This window comes from Sinohyriopsis cumingii, unplaced genomic scaffold (genome assembly GCF_028554795.1).
Source record: "Sinohyriopsis cumingii isolate HCF-2022 unplaced genomic scaffold, ASM2855479v2 utg001180l, whole genome shotgun sequence".
Lineage (NCBI taxonomy): Eukaryota > Metazoa > Mollusca > Bivalvia > Unionida > Unionidae > Sinohyriopsis > Sinohyriopsis cumingii.
In genome coordinates, this window is record NW_028315969.1 from 231,552 (window position 1) to 255,107 (window position 23,556).

At 35.2% G+C, this 23,556-nt stretch overlaps 1 protein-coding gene across 13 annotated transcripts in view; it reads left to right on the forward strand.

The window, feature by feature from the left end:
• LOC149772737 (rap guanine nucleotide exchange factor 6-like) overlaps positions 1-23,556 on the forward strand; it is a 314,757-nt gene that overhangs the window by 191,114 nt on the left and 100,087 nt on the right. For all 13 annotated transcript variants that reach the window (XM_089947349.1, XM_089947357.1, XM_089947356.1 and 10 more), the window contains 3 exons: positions 10,482-10,730; positions 18,298-18,402; positions 19,162-19,352. In XM_089947349.1, the coding sequence (XP_089803475.1) occupies positions 10,482-10,730; positions 18,298-18,402; positions 19,162-19,352 (545 nt within the window). The remainder of the gene's footprint in view (positions 1-10,481; positions 10,731-18,297; positions 18,403-19,161; positions 19,353-23,556) is intronic.

The following is a 23,556-nucleotide window of genomic DNA, read 5'->3' on the forward strand; positions in this document are numbered from 1 at the left end:
TATGCATAACTGTACTTGGATTATGTGTTTTCGATATATCCCCCTCCAAAACAATTAACAATTTGTTTTCTCATTTTTATTAACAACCCATTACTCCCACAGACTGTATTCTAGAAAAGACAGCTTCTCTGTAACTACGACGTAAGAGTATGCTTGTCCGTACATGCACTTTCCTAACAGTATTATGTTCTATTTATAGCAGCTGCCGTATTTCCAAGAAACATGCTGGTTTCTACTTTCAGCTTTTGACCTCGGTTTCTATTTATAGCAGCTGTATGGCTTAGGAGATAAAATACTGGTTTTCTAACTTTTAATCTTTGCTCGCAGATTTTTTGTTCTAATTCATGTCTGGTACAGAACCAATATGTATTTATTTGGTTCTAAAAGTCAAGTGAGATCTATTCTAGTCGATGCATCTGTTAGAGCAAAAATATTTTTCAAATAATTTCACAGATGGATTAGGAAAAGACGAAAAACCAATTCAGAGATGAATACATGAATTACACAATACAGCATTTCATTCTAGGGCAGCATCTTGCTCCTTGCAGGTTGTGTGGAAAGGATTTTAATATTGTTTCTGGTGGTAAAACAAAGAAACCTTGAATTAACACGTTTTACTAACTCCAGTATTAAGGTAACTTCATTTTTTTCATCAGAACTAAATTGTGGACACAAATTTTATAAATGCTGAGGCGTTATTTACCAATTTTGTGTCTGAAATTTAGACTTTTTGGTCTCAGATCTAATGCAAACCAGTATGAACTGCAAACAGACAGATGAACACAGATTACCCCTAGCGGTGGAAGACTACATTGGTCGTTCAAACGGATGTTTATTGATTCCAAAATTGCAGAAAATATGCATGTGCAAGAACAAAATCATCTAATATTGTTAGTTGTTTAGCAGAAGATACTTCACTTAAACTTGTAGAAGCCATGAAAATTAGGCCGTTTAATATTGCAACAGACAGGAGTAGTGATTATGACAAAAAGTTGTCCCCAGTCTGTGTAACAGACTTTGTTATATGTGGATTACTCTTTTTCTGCTTGGATTACTCTTTTTGTCCACTTGGATTAAACTTTTTCCTTGCCAGGGGTTGACATGTATGGCTATGTGAGAAAGCATGCCAGTAGCTTCCAGTGGGTTGGAGGTTCTTCCCTGAGTCATCCCAGGTACATCCTCCACCAGATATACTGACTGCCATATATAGCCTATGATATTCTGAGAAATGGCATTATACCCCACAAATTGAAAACATGCATTGCAGGGGATGAAGAGAGCTTCTAGATCAGAGGTCTCAAACATGCGGCCCACCAAGCCGTATCCTGTGGCCCATAAAATGCTTGGTGTCACAAGGTGTCATGAAAAATAACAAAGGTGGTGCAGCCCTGGGGTCATCAAAAATGCCCTCATGCGGGCCTCATGGTGGTTTAAGTTTGAGACCCCTGTTCTCTAGATTTATTGAATTTACCTATCTCCATATGGTCTTATGGGCTCCAAGGCAGGGGCATAGCTAGGCAGTTATGTACATGTACGTTGGTGCCAAAATATTAGCTGCATTAGCTTAGTGTTGGACTCTTATTCCAGAGGTTGCAGGTTCAATATCCACACAGCGAGTAGTCTGTCTCAGTGTGCCATTGGGAAATGCACTTAGCTCCAATTTCCTCAGCTTGATGTAGCCTATAATGTGTTATACCTGCTGTTACAAGCAACAAAATGAAACAACTTTACAATGCATGCTTCTAGATCCCACCAGCAGACTTTCACATCCACTTGGAGTGCATTATAGGTCACTTATGTACTATATCGTTCATGTCAGTGTAAAGGTAAATGTGCTAGCTCTGTGACTTTTTTATTTGAAAAAACTGACATTTTCATCTAATACTTTCTAGGTTGTTAGTCATGAAAGTATGAAAAATATACATTATGTTTTATTTTAATGATTTTGAATGGTAAACCATCACACATTGGGATGAATATGGGAGCAACACAAGGCACTGTGTTCACCAAGCTCTGCAACTTGAATGCACTCGAACTCAGATTTTTATACCTTGCTTTAAATAAAAACTTTTTGAAATATTAGTGCATTTAGAAAATATGTCTGTTAACACATTAACCCCTTCCAACGATTTTACATTTTACGTGGTTAGAGGTAGTAACCTACTGCCAAGTTCTGTAGCGTCAAGGTCATGTATGATATACTAAAGTGGTTGGTATAAAGACAGATGTAGCTCTACAATGATACCATATAATCTGGAAGTTCTAGTTGCACTACAAAATACAGATGGAAAAATCTCATTTTTTGCACCCAATTTTTTTCCACCCAGAATTCGCCTGTGGTCGGAATCCAATTTTGTATCTGGATTTTAGACCTTTTGGTCTCAGATCTAATACGAAAATAATGGGTCCGTTAACCAACATTTTTTAATAAAAAGTCCAACATTTACCCTTCTGCTCATGCACGAGCCAAACAAATAGCCAATGAAAAACGATGTTTCTAACACAGCTAGGCATTAGGTTATTTGAAAATCACCTGGAAGTTGATGTATTAGGATGTATTCACAAATAGCTGTCAAAATGTGTTTACTTCTCAAACTTCAGGTGAAAATGACAAAAACGTCCAAGGGTTAATGTGTTAAATGTGTATGGTTTCTTTTGTTGCAATTTAACAAATATAAGACCTTTTGGCAAAGTTAATTTATGATTTAGAGTGAGCGCTCAACCTGAGTAGGGGACCAGGTCTAGATAATGTCTAGGCAATTCACAATGTGTATGTGTTTGTGTGTATCCTATTTGAGAAGTTGGGAGTAGGCTAATTGGGCTAGACATAGCTATCACTTGAAGATACAGAGTGCTATGTCTTTGGGACAAGGAGACTATTATATTCAATAACACATGATTTGATTATTGTTAGTTTCAGAGTTCTCATTCTCCACTATTACAGGCACATGATGAACTGAGTATGATAAAGACAAATCAAACAAAATGAATGAGTTTGATAAAAACCAGAAGCTTATGAAAAGTATTATGATCCACATAAACTGGAAATTGTTTTTAAAATAATCCCTTCCTGTTTAGCCATCAGAATTTGATATAAACCAAAAGTCTTGGTCTGATGACATGCTGTTTTAAAGAGGATTTACATAATGTTTGTAACATGTGGGTAGTACATGTACTTTCATATTTGTTTTGCAAAATGAACTTGAGTACTTGTTTGTTTAATGCCTAGTTCAGATTGAAAGTTATTTGAACTAGTGCTACTTCAATAGTTTTCCCCACCCCTCACCCTAGTCTACCTGTGGACAATAAACCTCTGAACCCAAAATTCATTACATGCATAATGTATGCTCTTGTTCAATTTCATATGTAAAATGTCTCTATTCATGAAGACCACACATAGAAAGACCAAGATGTCAGTGATTTACAGTCAGATACCAAATGTAGAATCAATTGTGTTTATGTCAGTTATATATTTTAACCAAAAATTTCATTTCAGAAGGTTTTTTTATATTTAATATGTTTGTTTAGAAATGTTTCTGTGCACAGTGTCCATTTGTGGTTATTGCCAATATAAAAAGATTTATGGGCATTCCTAATTCAGTTTTAACAATGTAGCTTAACAGTTTTCCTCAGGGCCGAATGGTCTAAAGTGCTCTCCATTATAGATCACTGCCATCTCACCTCTGTCTAGTCTTGGATTCGGCCAATGTGGGTATGTGAGAAAGCTTGCCAGTAGCTTCTCAAGGGTCGTTGGTTCTTTCTGGGGATTTCCTGGGTTCTTCCTCCACCATTAATACTGGCTGCCATGTATAGCCTATCGTGTGCTGAAAAATGGCGTTAAACCCTACAACAACAACAACAACAGTTTTCCATTATGATCAGTGGAAAGTTGACACCAAGGACACTTTTTTAAATTTTATATTTTTGCTTTGTTCCAATCAATCTGGACTGCTCCGGTGTCCTAATGGTTATAGCATCTGCCTTGGATGCGAGAGGTCGTGGGTTTTGATCCCTGGCCAAGCCATACCAAAGACTTACAAAAATGGTACTAACAGCTGCCTCGCTTGGCACTCAGCATTAAGAGGTTAATGTTAGGACTGGTCGGCCTGGTGTCAGGATAATGTGACTGTGTGGGACATCATGCTACATGTCTGCGGCATGATGCCCAAGTGCTAGATATCACCATAAACTGTCACACTGCAGACATCATAGCGATATGACTGAAAAATTGTTAAAGCTATGTTACAAATCCAAATCACACACACCCCCCAATCGATCTGAGTCAACTTTAAAGCACTGTCTTGAGGAGAGACACATTTATTGGCTTCTCTTGGCTGGCATAAATTTATCCTATTGTTACAAAGGAATAGTAGCAATTCAGTGAGATAGGGACATTTGAATTCCATATGACAATTACAAGAAAATACATTGACACTGAAATGCAAAGCACTTCTATTTTCCTTAAAGGCAGTAAATACTGTCAACAACAGCATGTATTTGTGCAAGGGTGTGTAATATACAACTATGAGTCAGCTGGATTCAGATTAAACAGGGCCTAATGCTGTAAGGGTCTGACCATTAAATTTAGATCGGGAATAGGAATTTCTTCCCAGTCAAAATATTTTTTTCTTTTATCTCAAGATGAAGAAGATTCAACTAATATCACAAATAGAGTTAGTTCTGTTTTTCTATGTATCACAGTAAGAGTATATTTTTCAAGGTATTTGGGTTAAAAAGCTTTTATTAAAATAAAAATTACAGCCACCTCACCTCCTTACCCCTTATGACAATTAAATGGTCAATCCCTGTTAGAGACCTGACTTATTGGTTCTACACAGATCAAGATAATAGCTATTTTCAAAACTTATGAAAATATTTACAAGAATTAGCATTGAAAGAGGATGTCAACTTAGATCATGACTTGGGGGGGGGGAGGTGTTGTTTTCAGCTGTGTCAGTCATGCACCAGAAGAACTAGTAGCATGGTTTGTTGTCCATTGTCCAGCATCTGACATCTGTCTCAGCACAAATTTGTTATTGCTACTACTCCTAAACCACATGGAGGATTGTCATGAAACTTTACACACACATTCATCCGATGGTCTAGTTGGTCCAAAATGAAAATGCTTCTGCTTTGATATCCAATATGGCAGCTACAGAAGCTATCATGATAATTTTGTTATTGCTGAAAGGTGCGTATCTGACACCCTATGTGACCACCATGGCAGCCATGTTGAAAATATTTTTCTTGCTACTCCCCCTGAATGGAAAGTCAAATCAACATGGGCTTTCACCAGAAGATTTATTACGATGTCAAGTTGGTCCTTAATGAGATCGGTTACACTTTCACATCAAATATGGCCACCACAGTGGCTGTCTTGAAGATCGTGTTTTTGTGACTCCTCCTGAATGGATAGTCTTAATACCATGGGGTTTTCACTTAAAGACTTTTTATGATGTCAGGTTGTTCCAGTATGAAAATGGTGCTGATCTGACATGCATTATATCTGCCATGGTGGCCATCTTGAAAATCTTATTCTAACTACTACTAAATGGAAAGTCATATTGGCAGAGGGTTTTAACACATTAACCCCTGGCGACGAGTTAACGTGGCAGGAGGTAGTAGCCTACTGCCGAGCCCTGTAGTGTCATGGTCATGCATGATACACTAAATTGGGTGGTATTATAGCAAGGTAGACAGATGTAGCTCTACATTGATACCAAATAATCCGGAATTTCTGGTTGCACTACAAAATACAGAGGGAAAAACCTCATTTTTTGAACCCGATTGTTTTCTACCCAAAATTTTCCCGTGGTTGGAATCCGATTTTGTGTCCAGATTTGACATTTTGGTCTCAGATCTAAGGCAAACCGGTATGAACTGCAAGCAGACAGATGAACCTTTGCAAAAAGTAGGATAAGATGGGCATTTGGAATAAAGAGTGGTCTCAAAACAAAAATAATGGCTCCATTTAGCAAAAAAAAGAAGAACTCTAACCTTTACTCTTCTGTTCATGCAAGAGCGAAATAGCTAATGAAAAACGATGTTTCTAAAACAACTAGGAAGTATGTTATTGGATGATCACCTGGAAGTTGGTGTTTTCGGATCTATTCAGAAATAGCTTTCAAAATATGTTTCCTACTTGAATTTCAGGCAAAAATGACAAAAACCTCCAGGGGTTAATGTGTTAACAAGAAAACTAATTATGATATTTAGTTGGTCCTAAATGAAAATGGTACTGATCTGAACTCAGATATGGCCACCACAGCAGCCATCTAAAACAATTTCTTCTTGCTACTTCTCCTAAATGGAAAATCTTATCAACATGTTATTGCTACTCCTCCATAATGATATAGGGTTTTTACCAGAAGACTTATGATATCTAATTGCCCTTAAATGATGATGGTGCCCAGCCGATATCCAGTATGGCTGCTACAATGAACATATTGCAAAAAATATTGTCATTAATTTTGTTTAATGGATAATAATATTGGCTTGGAGTTTTCACCTGAAGTCTAACGGTGTTTAGTTTGTTCTTAATGATAATAGTGTTCATCTTTGATCAGTATGGCTATAACAGTGGCGAATTTGAAAATCTAGTCACTCAAGAATATCAGGAATGGTTTCAGCTTGCAGCAGTTAAAAAATAGAAATGGTCTTATCCTGGAAATTTGTTGAGACAGTTTTTATTACACCATGCCTTCTGACTTGGATCATCTTGTTTAACAGCCCCATTTAGACCAACATATAATAGCAGATATTTGATAATTAACCACAACAGGTAAACCTTGGTATCAGTATTCAAGATCAGCCTCATTTTCTCTGATGTTGAGACAATAGCTGCATTATTGAGTTCATTTATTTATAGGACATGTGTGTGGCTTTCTAAATTCCAGTACAGTGGTTCATTTTGCAAAGAAATATGTAAAGTGTGAAGGGACACACCATGGTAGCAAACAGTGCCAGTCATCTCCATAATGCCTTGGCACAAAATAACCCTAAACCTTTGGTACATTAGAAACCAAGATGTTTTTCAGGAGAGCCTGGGGTTTGTGTGACCTCCAAACCAATTGGGGTTGTCTGTGGTTAAAACTACCAAACAACCCAGTCCAGAATTCATGCATTATGTAAATCACCAAACAATGGTAGTGCTTAACATAATTTCTCTACATGTTGTTAAATGAGAATGTATTTTTTTCTTTTTTTGGAAACAAATATCCTTGTAAATATATCAATGCACATGTATCTAAGAACATCTTCACCACCAATGGATAGAAAGATATGCTTGTGAAGAGAACACCATTTTACCAGGAGAATTTGATCATGCAGTTTTGAAAGAAAACATAGCAGCTGCAAATAACAAATGCTCATCCAATAAATGTTATTTTGTTTGTATAGTTTTGGGGGTGGGGACTGATTGTCTATACTATAATATCATAAAAATAGGACTATGGATTTCACATCTTCAAAATGTTCATCATGATATTGAGAATTTAGATGCTGCCTGCAATATGTACAGTGAAACGCCACAAAACTGAAAAGACTTAGGACCCCAACCCCCAAATATTATTTTTTAGAGGATTTTGGTCTACTGAGGATTCTGCAGATGTTAAAACTTGTCTTTTTTGAAACGCTTATGTGGATATATATATATATATATATATATATATATATATATATATATATATATATATATATATATATACACACACACACACACTTCCCTGGTTGTGTTTTTTTCTGTGTATATTTTGACTGATACATACTTTATGGATTGGGGCCCCGAGTAGCCAAGTGGTCTAAAGCGCTCTCCATTACGGATCACTGCCATCTCACATCTGGTTGCGTGGGTTTGAGTCTCGGATTCGGCTAATGTGGGTATGTGAGAAAGCTTGCCAGTAGCTTCTTGTGGGTCGGTGGTTCTTTCCGGGGTTTTCCCAGGTTCTTCCTCCACCATTAATACTGGCCGCCATGTATAGCCTATTGTGTGCTAAAAAATGGCATTAAACCCTACAACAACAACAACTTTATTGATCAGGCAAATTTTATCCTGTGGGGATTGTTCAATCCTATTACACTTATTGGGTGGTTCTGACACATTGACATGTGAGTTAAGACAAAGAAAGACAAAGAAGAGTCATACATCTATGTAATGATTTTTCTCCTTTAAAAATCAGTTGAGTAAATCAGGTTTTTAGAAGACTTTGTTGATCAGGCAAATTTTATCCTGTGGGGATTGTTCAATCCTATTACACTTATTGGGTGGTTCTGACACCTTGACATGTGAGTTAAGACAAAGAAAGACAAAGAAGAGTCATACATCTATGTAACGATTTTTCTCCTTTAAAAATCAGTTGAGTGAATCAGGTTTTTAGAAGACTTTGTTGGTCTTCTTTGGCAAAGCATAAAAAGCTGGAGTTTTTTGTCGTTTTCACCTGAAATTCGAGTAGGAAACACATTTTGAAAGCTATTTCTGAATAGATCCGAAAACACCAAATCCCAGGTGATCTTTCAATAACATACTGCCTAGTTGTGTTAGAAACATCGTTTTTCATTGGCTATTTGGCTCGCGCATGAGCAGAAGGGTAAAAGTTGGTATTTTATTTTGCGAAATGGAGCCATTATTTTTGCATCGTGACCACTCTTTATTCCAAATGCCCATCTTATCCTAATTTTTGCAAAGGTTCATCTGTCTGTTTGCAGTTCATACTGGTTTGCCTTAGATCTGAGACCAAAAAGTCTAAAATCCAGAGAGAAAAAAAATTAGATTCCGACCATGGGCAAATTTTGGGTAGAAAATAATTGGGTCCAAAAAATGAGGTTTTTCCCTCTGTATTTTGTAGTGCAACTAGAAATTCCAGATTATTTGGTATCATTGTAGAGCAACGTCTGTCTACCTTTCTATAATACCACCAACTTTAGTGTATCATGCATGACCATGATGCTACAGAGCTCGGCAGTAGGCTACTGCCTCCTGCCACGTTAACTCGTCGTTTGGGTTTAATGTGTTAATAAAGCCCTGATATTTAATTAAAAATACAAACAAAAAATATTCATTGGACCATATGTACAAATGAATAGCATCCGTCATAATAAGATAATAAGCAGATGAACAGAATCTTTTCTTAAATGGCTTGCCTTCAGGCATTTGAATTCAATTATTTGCCTTAGAAGCTGGCTCTTTTTTTAAGGTGCAAAGACCTCAGATTTACCTATTGTCAGCCCCACCCATGTCAGAGCATGGGGTCAAGTATTGTTTTCATCTTGTAAGTGGTTGAGATGTTTTCTGGGTGCATGTCTCACAGATAAGCCTACTATAGTACTAGCTAACCATAATGAATCTATCCAAGTGTGTGTCAGGAATTTGGCTCCTAAAATACATCTCCAAGATTGAAGTTAGTTTTGGTGTAATTGTTGTTTTTTTTAAGTAAAATTTAAATCAAAATTTGTTTTATTATTCAGAGTTGAGGGGGTTTGGTTTACTGAGGAAAAAAGGATGATATTAAAGAAGGAACAATCTGAGACTCCAAAAATATTTTGGTCTTGAGGGGATTGCATTAAACAGGTTTTTAGGAGTTTCACTGCAGTACTATTAAAGCTGGCATGTAATGAACATTATGCAATGGCATCTTCATCAGAATATCTGGAAGAGATGTTGGATGGACTTTTTCTCAAAATTTTCCATGTTTTCTCTGCCCTCATTGTGCATGTTTTACTATGCAAAAATGCCTGCTCAAAAGTAAGAATTTTGGGGATGTAATGCAGTTCCAGTCACTGTCTACAGGAAGTGATGGCTTTAAATACAGATTTTGCATGTATAATCACAAAATATATACCATCAATTGTTAGAAGCAACTTTTAAGAAAGAAAAAAATTCTGCATTGAATGAATCAGTTCAGGAGTTCTTGAGAGACTGTGAAGCAGCCTGTGTGAAAACAGGGTTTGATGGCCAAGATAATATCTGAGACATATGGTAGTGCTTAGCTTTCACAGATAAGGCATATTATTCTCCATTCCATTCATAAGTCCACACAATTTTTGGGGGGCAATTTGAATTGACTTTAACATCCAGGGAAAGTCTCAGAAGAAAGGATTGTGTGGATAAAACATGGGCAAGATAGTTAAGTTTCTGTGCTTTTCAATACAAGTTGTAACATAAGAAAATATTTTATTGGTATGGGACCTAATCCCATCAAGGAATAACATTTGATTTTCTTTGACTTTATATGTAATAGTGAAGTGTACATGTAACATAGTGAAATTTACCAGGTGCCAAAGAAAAATCCAATTACTTGTACAATCACTCAAGTGATTTTATAATAGCTTGATTGGTTTTGTAAATAGTTGAATAGAAATTTCAACATGGTAGCCAAAATGCTTCATCTTCTAATGAATTAAAAAAATTCAAATTATTGTAATGCCTTTGATATTTTCTTAGCAGCATGAAACCAACATATAAGCTTTTGCTGTTTGCTTTTCAGTTGGTTCCCGATACACAAGTTGGCTACTCAACAAAGGACCAGTATTTACGGAATGATCAATGTCTTCGAAATGACCCATACTCTTACAAGCGGAGTTCTCGGGCTAGTGACACATCAAGTGCATATTCAGGATCAGACATGATGCAGTCCTCATTAGATGACCAGGACAATGCAGACATTGATCTTAGTGGCCTGGTAGAGAGCATTGTTGATTCCGATGAAGAAGAAGGTTATGCGGACTCAACTGAAGTAAGTATTATTTGAGTTTCAGCAGTTGTTACTATAAGACAGTTAAAAAGTATACTTGATGTCTCAGGTGTTGAAATTGATTGAACAACTAACTATACCTGTTTGTTCCAAGTTGGCAGTAAGAACAAGTTTTGTATGGCATACATATAGCCTTAGCCAATTCATACTCTTTTAGCCAAGTTCTTTCCACTGACTTGATACAAAACACAAATATGTTTTGTATTTATCATATTCCCTCATTTATACTTTTTCAGATATGTTTAGTTATTAGTTTTAATGGAACTAAAAAGGAATGGAGATTGATAAAAGCATGATTTTAGTGTAGACAAAATTTATTGATGATAACATCAATAAAAACTTATTGTCTATGTTGCAAATACAAAAATATGATTGAACATGTATGTTGAACACTGAATCAAACATTTCTTTTTATTAAATGGGTATGTATTCATCTGATAGGTAGAATAAACTGAAAAACCAGGTTGAAATCATTAATCCAGAAATGTGATATATTCCTATTTTAACCATATGTGAAATGTGATATATTCCTATTTTAACCATATGTGAAATGTGAAGTATTCCTATTTTTAACCATATGTGAATTGTGAAGTATTCCTATTTTTAACTTGTGTGAAATGTGAAATATTCTTATTTTTAACCTTACGTGAAATGTGAAATTATCCTATTTTTATGTGCAGGTTCTGATTTTTAAAAGCAAGCATTCATCTTTCACATTGGTAAGGATTGGCATCTCTGCTAATTTTACAAGGCATTCATCTGTTTCTGCAAGTGACACTGGAATTGAACTTAAGGTGTCAGAGGTGCAATATTATAGTTTTTTACCATTATGGAAAGTACATGTACAAATATACCTTGCTGCAGTTGCAAACAGAATGTGTTACCACTGTTATTCAGGCTGCTGTTTGTAGTTTGAATGGGAAGGCACATCTGCTATATAACATACCTTAAACTGCTGTGTCAGTAATGCAAATACATCATGTTACCACTATTTCGTGACAGCAGTCACTCACAGTTTGAAGGGAAAGCACATATGCAAATGTAACTTGCTTTGTACTTAGTTGAGTATCAAATCTTGATTAGGCAAGATTGAGGCCATTATAACATGACTCTCCTGTGACATAGAGCCACCAAGATTAGATTTTTAGCTCACCAGGCCAAGCGCACCATGGTCCTGTGTTTGTCGTGTTTTGTATATCAGTCTCCACTTACTTCTTGCCATTCTGGAATCCATATTTCTGATGCAATTTCAATGAAACGAGGAATATGGGTTTATATCATCAAAATCTCTGATGAGTTCAATATTGATCGAGATCAGTGCATGGTTGGTGATCCTTGTTACCATGCCAGTGGCTATATTTCTGAACCAATGCAGCATACATCTACATCCATGCACACAAAAGGATGCTGGACAGGGATGGGGGCTGTTACAACCTGCTGCATTTCTGAGACAATCTGTTAACAGTGCTCACCATTCCTGCAGTTGATGTTAACAGTCAGTAAATCATTCTGAGGAAGTACTTAGTACAAGGACAAAAGCTTCAGGTTAGCTTTTTCTGTATTGTTTGTGTATGTGACTTAACAGTTTGAAACATTATCTAATATGAATAATACTACTATGCAGTTAAGTTTTCACCAAAGTACACATTCATCCTGTGATTAAATTGGTCCTAGGTAATAATGGTTCTGCTAGGACATCCAATATGGCTGCCACAGAGGCCAGTTTGAAAATTGTGTTATTACTTCTCCTCTTGAATGGATGGTTATATCAACATGGGCTTTTCACTAAAGGATTTCTTGTAATGTCTAGTTGGACCTAAATGAAAATGATGCTGATGTGACATCCAGTATGACTGGCATGGCAGTCATTTTGAAAATCTTGTTCTTGCTGCTCTTGAGCAGAAAGTCATATTAACATTTGGTTTTACCAGATGACTTCAGAGGGGCCCCGAGTGGCAGAGTGGTCTAAAGCGCGCAATGTTACGGATCACTGCCATCTCACCTCTGTCTGCGTAGGTTCAAGTCTCGGGTTCGGCCAATGTGGGTATGTGAGAAAGCTTGCCAGTAACTTCTCGTGGATCGGTGGTTCTTTCCGGGGTTTTCCCTGGTTCTTCCTCCACCATTAATACTGGCCGCCATGTATAGCCTATCTTGTGCTGAAAAATGGCGTTAAACCCCACAACAACAACAACCAGATGACTTCTTATGTCTAATTGGTTCTAAATGAAAATGGTGCTGATTTGAAATGTCAAGTATGGTAGTCATGGCAATAGTCTTGAAAATCTTGTTATTGCTTCTGTTTCAGAATGGTTGGTCTTGTCAACATTAGATTTCACTAGTGGTTTTCTAGGATGTTTATGAGCTTCTAAATGAAAATGGTGCCAATTTCATCCAGTATAGCCAAGACCATGGTCAGCTTGAAAATTTTGTTATCACTTTTCCTCCTGAATGAAATTATTGCCATGGAGTTTTCACCGGGAGGCTTAAAATGTCTAGTTGTTGCTGAATGACAGTGGTGCCACTTGCACATCCAATATGACCACCTCAATGGCTGTCTTGAAAATCTTGTTATTGCTACTTCTTCTGACTAGGTGGTTATCTTAACCTGGTGTTTTTACTAAATTTCTTATATATCCTTGGACCTAAATGAAGATGCTGCAGATCAGACATCTTTATGGCCACCACAGTGGCCATCTTGAAAATCTTGTTATCACTATGCTCCAGAATAAATGTTCATATCAGCATGGGGATTTCACTGAAAGACTTCTTATGATGTCTAGATGGTCATAAATGAAAATCTGCATATTTGACTTCCAGTATGGCCACCACAATGCCATCTTGAAATTGATGTTATAGCTACTTCTTCTATAATGGCTGGTCATATCAAGATTGTACTTTATCAAAAAAACTTATGATGTCTAATTGGTCCATAATGGAAATGATGTTAACTTGGTATACAACATGGCAACTGTGAAAGACATCTTGAAATCATGTTGTCATTTCTACAAAACAAAAGTCATATTAACATGAAATTTTGACCAAAAGACCTTATGTCTTGTTGATCCTAAATAAAATGGTGCTAATATGAAAACCAATATGCCCACTACAGCAATTAATTTGAAAATCTTGTTATTGCTGAAGAATATCAGAGATGATTTTAACGCTCAGCAGTTAAAAGGAAGAAATGGTCTTGCTTTGAATTACTGAAAATTCTTTTTAGGCCAGTAGAGCATCAGTTCCTTATAGGGATTCTTGTTTTGAGCATGAAACTGGAAACTCGTTTTTGTTTTGTTTAGGCCTAATAGACAATATAGCAGCATTGTACTCCAAGCTTTTTTCCAATCCACAATTGCACTACATGCATGAATTTGCTTTCACAAGATTACATTAGTCAGTTACATGAACAGAGTGATACCAGGCCCATTTTGGCCTCTTCATAAATTTTTAAACCAAAATATCCAGATTGTGTTAGAATGGGATAACAATTGTAAGTTTGGGGATTTGTTTTCTTTCATGTTTGTTTTACAGTTATAACTGTCTTCTTGTATTTTATAGTTCTGTCAACATGTTGCCAAGAAAAATCAATAAATTTTCAGCAGTAAAGTCCCCTTTAACTTCTTGAAATCATAGTCTTTATTTACCATACAGTTATTGATCTAGTAGTGAAGAATGGTGATTCATGATATAATCTCTATCTGATTGGTTTGGGTTTGGTATTTTGCACCACAGCTTCACAAGTAGGTTATTTAGCTCCAAGGCAGTTGGAGTATAGTGCCCAAGGATGCCACATCAACTGAATTGAGTTAATCCAATGCTACAATTTGAACCCGCTTCTCTTTGTCAAGAGTCTAGCATGCTAATCACCAAACCACCACGACTCCTGTTCCCAACTAGCAGAATTGTATGTTATTGTCAAACCCGCTTTAAAAGTCACCTTTATGCAGTCACCCGTCTTTAACAGCCAGTTTCCCTGCGTCATTTTAACCAGAATTTCAAAGAAATGAAACTCAGTTAAGCAAGCACCTGTCTTCAGAGGTCACTGTTTTCACTTCCCAGTAGTGTCAGATTTGACTGTCCATTATACCCTACAAAAAAATCCTTCTTTGATATGATATTTTAATTTAAAGAATGAGACAAGGAAATTATTAAATGTGTTTTTTTATTATTTTTATTTATACATAAAACATTCAGAACGGGTTGAATGCATTTCTGACCTTTAGTTCTTAAAGGCATGGTGTTGTGGAAACCCTTTCTGATCATAAAGTGAAATTTTGACAATGCAGTCTGATGTTCGATATAATCATTTTGCAATACAATGTGGTTTTTCATACAAGTAGATGGATTGGTATATATCTTAGAGGTTCATCTTTAAAGGGTGGAGCATGGATATTTCATTTGCACACTTGAGATAAGTTAAGTGGAGGAAATAGTCAACCACTGTTGACTGATAGATTTCAGCATTGCTGTAGGGAAAGCAAATTATTTAATTGTTTAGAAATAATGCTATGAATTGCCGCTGATTGGTTCACAGACATGTTTTTTTTTTTCTGTTTTAAAGTGGAATTCTGCTTTTCTCCTGACTTGAATCAGATTTTTCTTGATATAGTCCGTTTTTTATATCATTACAATCCTGTTTTTTAAAAACAGTCTGTCCGGTCCCATTCTGCAACGACCCTTGTAAATTACTCGTTCCATTTACTAGATAGCACATGACTCTCATAAAGAGTATTCTGGTTGGTCAAAGGTTTAAATTCATCCACGGAATCTTCATGTAATGGAAACTGATGGCAATGGAAAGAAGCATACTTGCAAAACATGGCATCGCAAATTGTTGATAGAGACCATGACACGAAAAGTTTACATAAAGTTTTAAAAAATGTATGAAAATGGGAATGGCTGGAGCGAAAAGTTGACAGAAATTTAGTTGGTCAGTTTATAAGAAAACTGAAGCTAGAGGACTGGCATTTTGTGACCTCTGCAAGAAAGATCTGAATTATGGTAATTGCATTTGGAAGAATTTGGAACAGCACCTACAAAAGAGGCTGCATATGGAAAAATTGAAGCTCAAAAGGCATCTGGTAAAAGTGTAGTTAATTACTATAAGAAGAAAGATTTCTTGCATGAGAGAAAAGATGTAGCCCTCTGTCAGAATATTCGCACCACATATTGCCAATACAAGCACGATCTTGAGAGGAAAAATGCCCTCATTGAGAAGGAAATGAAATGATTGCACATTGAGCTTAAAAAGTCAGTGGTGACAAAAAGGAAGGCTAAAGAAATCTTTGCCAAAGCCGCAAAAAGAGTTCAACTGGCATATCAACAGGTTGTGTCCATTGGAGAAAAAGACAAGTGAATGTATGGGATTATTTGTATATAGTTGATGTACTTGGGTCATTATTTTTACAGGTTTGTTATGAAAAGAGAAAAGTATAATATATTTGCTGCAAAAATTGACAAATTATTGTGACTTAATTATGATGTGAACATTAACATGTACATAAAATAACTTCATCATCAATAGTATTGGAGAACAAATTCATGTGACTATAAATAATGTTAAATTAATGAAGTCAAGTTGAACATTTTTGGTAAGTTTATTAGTTTTTCAAATCATTATTTTGGTTTATTTTATGATCATAAGTTGCACCAGGAGCAGTTTTTTATAAGTGTAAAATGCATTTTTGGACCCCCAGATTGGGGGCACTGCCCCTCAAGACCCCATTGGGGGAGGACCCCAACCCCCCTCCCTTAAAAGTTTTTCAGCTTTTTTTTCTATGGAAGACCAAACTCATGTCTGGGGTCATTTACAAAATGCATAGTATCATAATTGCCAGTCTTATTGAAGAGTGTAGGAATGTTTGAATGACAATTTACTTATATGACTGACCAGTGTATATCAGATGAATAATAACATGTAGGTTTTTATGGAAAATTAGTTAATAAGATGCAGTATTGTGCCAAAAAGATACTGCCCAGTGCCTTTGTTTTGTCCTCTAAAACTAAGGCTTGAAGTTTTATGTTGATGTTATAATTTCAGATTTTTGTCTGTATAAAAACTATACTGGTCATAAAATGGCAAAAGAAAATATTTGAAAGTGAAGAATTTTTGCACATCTAATTGATATTCAGTCACATCTAATTGATATTCAATATTCAGATTGTCAGTCTGTATAGATTTAATCCAGTGTGATAATGCTACAATGTAAATTACAATGTCATCCAGTTATGTATTTGTGTTTCAGTCTTTACCAGTAAATTACAGTATGATCCAGTTATGATGTATTTGTATTTCAGTCATAACCAGTAAATTACAATATCATCCAGTTATGATGTATGTGTATTTCAGTCTTAACCGGTAAACTACAATATCATCCAGTTATGATGTACTTGTATTTCAGTCTAAACCCGTAAATTACAATATGATCCAGTTATAATGCATATGTGTTTTAGTTTTTATCAGTAAACTACATTATCATCCAGTTATGATGTACATTGTATTTGTGTTTCAATCTTTACCAGTAAATTACAATATCATCCAGTTTATGATGTATTTGTATTTCAGTCTTTGACTGTAAATTACAATATCATCCAGTTATGATGTATTTGTGTTTCAATCTTTACCAGTAAATTACAATATCATCCAGTTATGATGTATTTGTATTTCAGTCTTAACCGGTAAATTACAATATCATCCAGTTATGACGTATTTGTATTTCAGTCTTAACCAGTAAACTACAATATCATCCAGTTATGATGTATTTGTGTTTCAGTCTTAACCAGTAAATTACAGTATGATCCAGTTATGATGTATTTGTATTTCAGTCATAACCAGTAAATTACAATATCATCCAGTTATGATGTATGTGTATTTCAGTCTTAACCGGTAAACTACAATATGATCCAGTTATGATGTATTTGTATTTCAGTCTTAACCAGTAAACTACAGTATCATCCAGTTATGATGTATTTGTGTTTCAGTCTTAACCAGTAAATTACAGTATGATCCAGTTATGATGTATTTGTATTTCAGTCATAACCAGTAAATTACAATATCATCCAGTTATGATGTATGTGTATTTCAGTCTTAACCAGTAAACTACAGTATCATCCAGTTATGATGTATTTGTATTTCAGTCTAAACCCGTAAATTACAATATGATCCAGTTATAGTGCATTTGTGTTTTAGTTTTTATCAGTAAACTACATTATCATCCAGTTATGATGTATTTGTGTTTCAATCTTTACCAGTAAATTATAATATCATCCAGTTTATGATGTATTTGTATTTCAGTCTTTGACTGTAAATTACAATATCATCCAGTTATGATGTATTTGTGTTTCAATCTTTACCAGTAAATTACAATATCATCCAGTTATGATGTATTTGTATTTCAGTCTTAACCAGTAAATTACAATATCATCCAGTTATGATGTATTTTTTTCAGTCTTTACCAGTAACTTACAATATCATCCAGTTATGATGTATTTGTATTTCAGTCATTGCCTGTAAATTACAATATCATCCAGTTATGATGTATTTGTGTTTCAGTCTTTACCAGTTCGGGATGCAGTGCGGGAATGTCTGGAAAAGGAACCAAAAGAGAGAAAGGAAGATGACATAGTTGTGCTGCTAGATTTTATGCAACATTTCAGGGTTAGTATTCCATTGAATTAAAAATTAGGATAATATGTGGCATTTGTCTTGGTTAAATGTTGGTTGAAATAGGATTATGAGGGATTCTTTATGTTATAATTCCAAGAAGATAATAATAATAATAATAGTAAGTTTAAGATAAGCTTGGTATCTAGAGATTACAGCTCAACACATGCTGGTTGTGTCAGGTTATAACTTTCTAACCATGATTTTAAAAGAAAGAAATTAATTTTCCTATCAGTCTATGCTTCACTCGTATGCATGGAATTTATTCTTTGTGTGTTCTTACCTGTGGTAAAATTTTACCTAAGTTGCTTGTATTATGTAGTGATGCAAAGAGTGTTACCTATGAAATAGGTGAAGTCTTACTAAATAACCTAATTGAATTTATATGGCATAATAGGATGGGAAGTATACATACACAGTGTTGTTGACTTGTGACTATATTAGGACTGATGCCTCGGGGATGATACTGTTATGGCTATATTAGGACTAATGCTTGGGGATGATACAATTATGACTATATTAGTACTGATGTCTGGGTATGGTACTATTATGACTTTATTAGGACAGAAACCTGAGCTTTCTAGTTTTACAAAATATTGCTCTGTAAATAGCAAAAACAAAGATGCAAAAGTGTGATATGCATTATGTCTTGAGACAGAAGTTAAGCCTCAGAAATCCTATAAAATAAAGCATTTAAAGAAAATACGTTTTTTTCTAGATAATGTCACATCTTATACTTGTCAATCTTGTCAGGCTTTTGCCAACATGACCCTTGCAACCCGTCGGGAGCTTTGTGCTGTGATGGTGTTTGCAGTGGTGGAGAAGGCAGGCACCATAGTGATGAATAATGGAGAAATCCTGGACTCATGGTCTGTCATACTTAATGGTCAGGTGGAGATAACTCGTCCTGATGGCAGCTGTGAGATCCTTCAGATGGGGGACAGGTCAGTTAGAATTAGATGGTTAAATAGGACCAACAGCCACAGTTAAATAATGAGACATTGTGTTGGATAAGAAAACCATGTGACTACAGTTCTGGATGGGCTTCCATGTTGTTTCTTTGGGCACAGCACCTTACTTTTCACAGTATAACCTATCATATGTTTTTGTGCCACAACATACCAAACATACTACAGTTACAGTCTTCATGTCTTATACTAACAGATCAAGGGTATTGCAATTAGCTCTACTGGTCATATACCAGAATAGCTTATGGGATGGTCTGTTATCCATCCTTCAACTGTCATCTGTCCTTTAGCACAAGTTTGTTATTGCTACTTCTCCTAAACTAATTGGAGGATTGCCTTGAAACTTTAGACACACTCATTCCATAGTCTAGTTGGTCCTGTAGGAAACTAGTGCTCTTGGACAATGTCTTGTTATAACAACTCCTCCTGTGTGTATGGCCATATCAAAATGGGATTTTCTGAAAGACTTCTTATCATGTATAGTTGGTCCTAAATGAAGAGGGTGTTGATCTGATATCCAAAATGGCTATATATGTGGCCATTTTGAAAATCGTTTGCTACTGGCTTTCTTTGGTAAATGATAATAATTAACATTATGGGATAAATTCCTATCAGCTTAAACTTTTGCACTGAAGGTTGTAATTCTTGGTTTTTATCTCATCTCACCTCACTGTCACCAATCCAAATCTGGATTTATGACGCTTGATTGGTCTTTTTTAGTAAAACTTAAATTTCAGCCAAAAAGACCACTGGATTCTAAACTTGAAGTCAAGTCTTGGTTTAAGTTCAGTTGGTAAAATTCATGTCGGGTTTATGGCATAGCCTTCTTTTGTCATGTTATGTCAGTCAAGACTGTCAAGTGCTCAGCAGAATTTAACCAAATTCCTTACCTGACATCTGTTGTGCTTTCAATCAGATTTGTACAAATAATGCCAAACTGCCATCACATATGGCCATCATTATTAAAAAGAGTAAAAATGACTGAAGAAAATACTGCTGGACATCATTTGATCAAATTTAACAGAAATCATCCTGGCATGAAGGCTTTTCAGAATGATACAAATGATGCATATCAGCCATCAATATGGACACCAATGAAAGAAGAAGAAAAAATTCTTCCACAACCTTTTCTGAAAAACCTCTCAACAGAATTTGACCATATTTCACAGATAACGTCTTAGCACGAAGGCCTATCAATTTTATAGAAATCATGCCAATCTGCCATAATATATGGTTGACATTACTGAAACTAGAAGAACATTAAATGACTTAAAATACATAATTTCATAATAATAATAATAATAAAGTCATAATTTGACCAAATGTGACAGAATACTTTTCATAAGGACTTTTGACATTGGCCAAATGATGTTGGTATGCCATCAGATATGGAGAAAAATGGAGAAATGTAATATTTGTTTTCATTAATAATACAGCCAACAGTATTGGATGCAATTTATTACAGAAATTATCCTCTTAACCAAGATTTTTCTTGGTGAATAATAATAATAATAATAAATGATTATAATAATGGTATCTGTTTTTATTGTTCTTTTTATGTAATGAAGAATGTTTATAATGAACAAAAATAATTTAATTCATTTTGTATTAAAATTTAACATGAAGGATTAAAACAGAAACATTTGTATGTTAAAATTTGGAAAATAGTCTCAAAACATTGAAAGATTTAAATGTATTTATAACTTGTCAAAATTATGGTTTACATGAAAAGCCCTTCTTATTTAGGAACAGTGACAATTCAGTTATGGCTAGCTCAGAGCTCAGTAATGGTTGTAAATGCATAACAGTAGGTCATTTTCTAAATTAATTATTTGCATTATTAGTTTTGGGAAATTTGTTTTTAAACATACACTGCTATTTTGAAATAGCCCCCAACTGTCATCTTCAGAGATGACCTGTTTGAAATTTGACAACCTATCTCAAGAAGTCACATGTAATATGGTGTGTTTGATTACATAGTTGTTAGTGTAATTGTGTGATTGGGTATCATATGTATGTTTATGTATACCACATAGTTAACAGTAACTTCTGCACACACAGACATAATGATTTTTTAAATTTAATCAGATCAAATTAATACTGGTAATTCCAATTCAAGTTAGATTATATAAGTAGAATTTAACAGGTGTCCAGTTTGGATTTATTACATCATCATAATGAGAGGTGAAAAGAGTGCAATGTCCACGATTGACTGAATCACCTTCATTCACTTTGACTGTATATCAGTGTCTCCTAGTTCATCCTTCCTAAACTCTAGGTTCTACCCCATTCATGGACTTCCTGGTCCTTCTAGTCTGATCTCGTCCTTCTTTCTTTCTTTTCCCATACTCCTGTCTTCGGACTGTCTTGTCTTCCTCTCCAAAACTGTTCTTTAAAGGACAAATTTACCTCATAATATTGTATACCTTCTGTAGCACATACATGTCACTTAATCGTTATTCAGAGCCTGTGGCTATCCACACACCGCGGAAATTCTGACTTAGTACGGTAGGACATTGATCTCGCTTTCCAGTGGCAGGTCTTAAATTACCACGTGAACAACTACTAAAGGTATTACCATATTAATTTACATATGCTACTACATGTCTGATTACTAATGTATGAAATTCAAAAGAAATGTAATTCACGGCATTCTTTAACTACAAGATTATCCAAACATTACGAAATCAGATATAATAAGGTAATTATTGTTAACTCACAATCTGTATCATCCTAACAACAAAGGAAGTTATTTCATGTAACCATATGAACTCCTACACATATGAACCTTTGGATCGCATGCAATCAATTCTGCCAATGAACTAATTGTATAATTAAAAAGGTAAATTGCATAACAATTCTAGCATCAACAGTTTCAATGAAATTGAATAAAATATATTGCATAATAACTCTAGCATCAACATATTTCCATGAAATTGAATAAAGTAAGTTGCATAATATAGAAACCTAGTCATAGCAAACACATTTTCATAAAACAAACAATCAAATAATAGAATATTATGTGAAACTAAAATTGCGTACGTTGCCGCTGTTTTTCTTTCAGGACTTGGGCGTCCTAGCACTAAACATGCCTTTCCTTTTACACGATGACCAACTGGTCCCTTTTCTTGTTTCATGAGGAAAGCACTAATCTTTATGCCTCCATGGAGTCGACTAAGTTTCCTCTTCTAAGGAATTTTCAGACAAAAGAATTTCGACTAGGGTCGAAAACTTTAAAGTCAGATTGCTCTAAAGTGTACGCCTTAATTTATTCTACCCAATCGTAGGCAGTGGTCCCTAATCTTTCCCAAAGAAATAATTCCTTTCATCAGATTTAGACAGCTCAGAATCTGTGTACAACAGTGCGTGACAATTTCCCTTTGAAAATATGATAAGTGGACATAGGTTCCTACCAAACGGTTAGGGTTGGTAGTTCAAATGTTTACTTTCTGATGACCGTGTTAAGATACCCCGGTCAGTTTCACAAGGTCGGAAATATTCCTTTGAAGTTTACACTAACATGGGGGGAGATGAACGACGAAAGTTCGAAATGACCTTTCACAAAGACTTTCTTGGCTTAACTGCGATAAGACTTCAATTGCTAAATGCATTCAACTTTAAAATTTTCTGTAATTCAAAATTCGATACTTCACAGTGGGTATTGGATGTACTTTATGATACATACTTAGTGCAGTGTGAGCTAGATATAGGAAGTACTGGATGTTACTCAACAGAAATGGTGTAATCAATATAGTTAACATTCTTGGTGTATCCTGTTCCGTTTCTGATACATGTTATTCTGACTAATATGACATATTCACACTAAAATTAGACAAATTATTTTTCTTGATATTGTGATGCCTGCTAGTCATGAATTTATGCAGAAAATTTTCACATATTCTTTTCTTGTTGACTTTTACATGGCAGTAGTAATATATGGAGGAGCATGAATGGAAAGGTTTGTCAGCTCTTTAGAAGCTTACAAACAAATTGTGTATAATCTGTCTTTTGAATGAAATGACAGTTGGTTAGTTTTAATGTGTGCATTTACATGTGTATATCAATTAGGCTTTATTGCTTTTATTTTTGCATAGTGTTGATATATCTCTGTTATTGTTGGTCAGTGTCATCTTTTTATTTGTAAAATGAATTCAGGCTTCAGTATTGGTAGGATTATGTC